The sequence below is a fragment of the Helianthus annuus genome, chromosome 13 (assembly GCF_002127325.2).
Source record: "Helianthus annuus cultivar XRQ/B chromosome 13, HanXRQr2.0-SUNRISE, whole genome shotgun sequence".
NCBI lineage: Eukaryota > Viridiplantae > Streptophyta > Magnoliopsida > Asterales > Asteraceae > Helianthus > Helianthus annuus.
The window spans coordinates 17052331-17055167 of record NC_035445.2 but is presented as its reverse complement, the minus strand read 5'-3'; the positions used below and the strand labels follow the sequence as shown (position 1 = coordinate 17055167).

The following is a 2837-nucleotide window of genomic DNA, read 5'->3' as shown; positions in this document are numbered from 1 at the left end:
AACCTAACTTGCATAAGTAACCATGATAGGACGTGGTTGATCCCTTACTGTATACTTGAGCATTTTATTGTCTGCCGAGCAAACCCAGGTGAGTTCACACTCCTTCTAAGGCATGGGATTTCCGGGTCGTGGGAATGGGATAAAGGTTACAACTGACTAAGAACGTACATATACTTTTCCTAGACTATCACCTACCATGATCCTCGGATGTCAGGACGGTTCCGTAGGTTAGGATAACACCTACGTGGTCATATGCCAATCACTGCCTCGGATGTCAGGCACGCACGTAAAACCTACGTGTACGCATTACTTACTTCTATCCTCGGTACAAAGGATACGTACGTGAAACCCATGTACACCCCCGCGTCTCCTATCCTCGGTTGTGAAGGATACGTGCGTAAAACCTACGTACACCCCATACGCGCTACTGTTCTCGGAAGAAGAACAGGGATGATACGAGTAGTTGATACGAATAGTCTAGTGGTCACATAACATGGGAAGCCCCCACCAGTATAACTTACTACCGGCCCAGTAGAGCCACCCGTTACTTACTGTTACGCATTTACTTACTGTGAACTCGCTCAACTAGTTTGTTGATCATTCTGTTACATGCCTTGCAGATCGTTAGGTACATGGAGCTTGCACAAGGGGGAGCCGGTCGTTGTGGACAAGGATCGTATTACTTTGTTAGACACTTATGACATCTCAGTATTTTTAACTTGGGTTTACAATAATGCTTCCGCTACTTACACTATGCTTGGTTTTGAAACATCGATCATGTCATGACGAACTACTTTAGTGACTTTTATTAAATGCTATGTTTGATATGATTGATGGCTTGATCCTGGTCATGTCACGCTCCCAAGCGGTGGTACTCCGCGTGTGGATTTTGGGGGTGTGACAACTTTATCGGCTAATGTTCAAGATAGAATTTTGTGGATGAATTCAGAAGGTAATCTGGTCTCTTTTGAGTCTAAAGAGGTGTGGGCTGTTATTAGAACTCGGGGGCATGCTGTTGAATGGTCGAATATTGTTTGGTCTCGATTTAATATTCCAGAACATGCGTTTATTAGTTGGTTGATTTTGAAGAGGAAGCTATGGACTCAAGACAGAATCCTTCACTGGAATCATACTGTAACGGGTTCTATGAATCAAATGTGTTGCCCCCTTTGTTTTGCAGGTATTGAAACGATTGACCACCTGTTTTTTGAGTGCAAATACTCAAAGATGGTGTGGTATAAAGTTTGCGAGAGAGGAGACATGTCCCGAGTCAGTGAAAAATGGGACGACATAATGCAATGGTTGGTTCCTATAGCTACTCGAAGATCTATTGAGGCGGTAACGAATAAACTTCTAGTTGCAGCGTCGGCTTATTTCATTTGGATGGAAAGGAATGCAATATTTTTCAACAACCAACTAAGACCGCCGGAACAAATTGTGGAGCTTATTTTGCATACGGTTCGGACCAAATTGCTATCCTTCAAGTATAAAGCCAGCGCTAATGTCAACCGGTTTTTGGAGAAGTGGAACATGCATGGAGTAGAGACCTTTGATGACCATTGTTAGTAGGAATGTAATAGCCGTCTAATTCTGGTTGTGTTTTTGGTTGTTTTCTTGTTTCCTCTTTGGTGGTATGCCACTAAGAGAACTAGGGGGTATTTCAGCCTCTCTACTTGTTTTGTTTTGTTGATATGATATAAAATCACCGGGGTAACCCTTTACCCAAAAAAAGGGGTTGCCGGTTCGTGGCAACTTCATCTTCGATGATGGAGGTTGAAGATTTTGGTTATGTATTGTTTTGTCTGCTAGATATCTTTGCATGATGTGTAGTAGGCTAGGTTTGATGTCATGTCATAGGTTCTTTTATGATTGTTGGCTTACATATATGGGGCATGTCCTGTATATGAACTAGTGTGGAATTCATCCTCACTACTTGTACTTATTTGCGGTTTATAATAGATTCACCGGGGTAACCCTTTACCCAAAAAAAAAAAAACCTGAGGACAGTGGTAAGTACTTGTTTACGTAGGTTTTACGTAAGTGCCCTGCTTAACCCGAGGACGATGGTAGATAGTCTAGTAGCCGTGTAAGTACGAGTAATTGTTCAATCCCATCATTCAACCCATTCCCAATTGTGTTGATTTGTAGTTTGTTTGAGTTTGGTATTTTGGCTTACTTTCATGGGGTATGCCTCATGATTGAACTAGTGTAGACTCTCTACACTACTTGGTTTGTATTTGTTTGTGTTGATATTTAATTATGTAATGTTTCTTTGTTGTTAAGACATTGTAACTCATTTAATTCAATAAAACGAAACTGTTTAAATCCATGGTTGTGAAACAATGATTCTGTTACAACACTCCTCGACGTTTCCGCCACGTTTTGTTGTTTTACGTGGTCGGGGTGTGACAGAAAAGTTGGTATCAGAGCCAATGGTTATAGGGAATTAGGTTATTAGTAATGCTTTGACCTAGTCTTATAACCTTCCTAGGACCCTAACGCGAGTTTACTTGTGTTTAGTCATAAAACAATGCCGTCACTTATCCTTAGGTGACAACCACAACAATAACATAAATTTTGAATCTGCTTTGAAAACTAATCATCTGTTCTAGGATGATTTATTATAAGGTTTTGAACCTTCAAAGTTTTCAAGATCTCGTCAAAGTATGGGTCTCATTAATGTGAACACGTGCAAACTGGAAGGGTGGGTGCCTGTACCCTGGGTCTTCTGTCTAAGGCTAGAGTGTTCGTACAAATCCGCAGTATCGGACTAGTCACTCTTACCTGGGAACTCTTGGGGTGAGTGTCCACTTATAGGCGAGCATGTCTTCGCGATA

At 41.5% G+C, this 2837-nt stretch overlaps 1 protein-coding gene across 1 annotated transcript; it reads left to right on the top strand.

Moving 5' to 3' along the window:
• The first annotated feature begins 939 nt into the window (after positions 1–939).
• LOC110900540 lies at positions 940–1566 on the top strand. The gene has a single exon (XM_022147428.1). The coding sequence runs from the start codon at positions 940–942 to the stop codon at positions 1564–1566; it is 627 nt and encodes a 208-aa protein (XP_022003120.1).
• The last annotated feature ends 1271 nt before the right edge of the window (positions 1567–2837 follow it).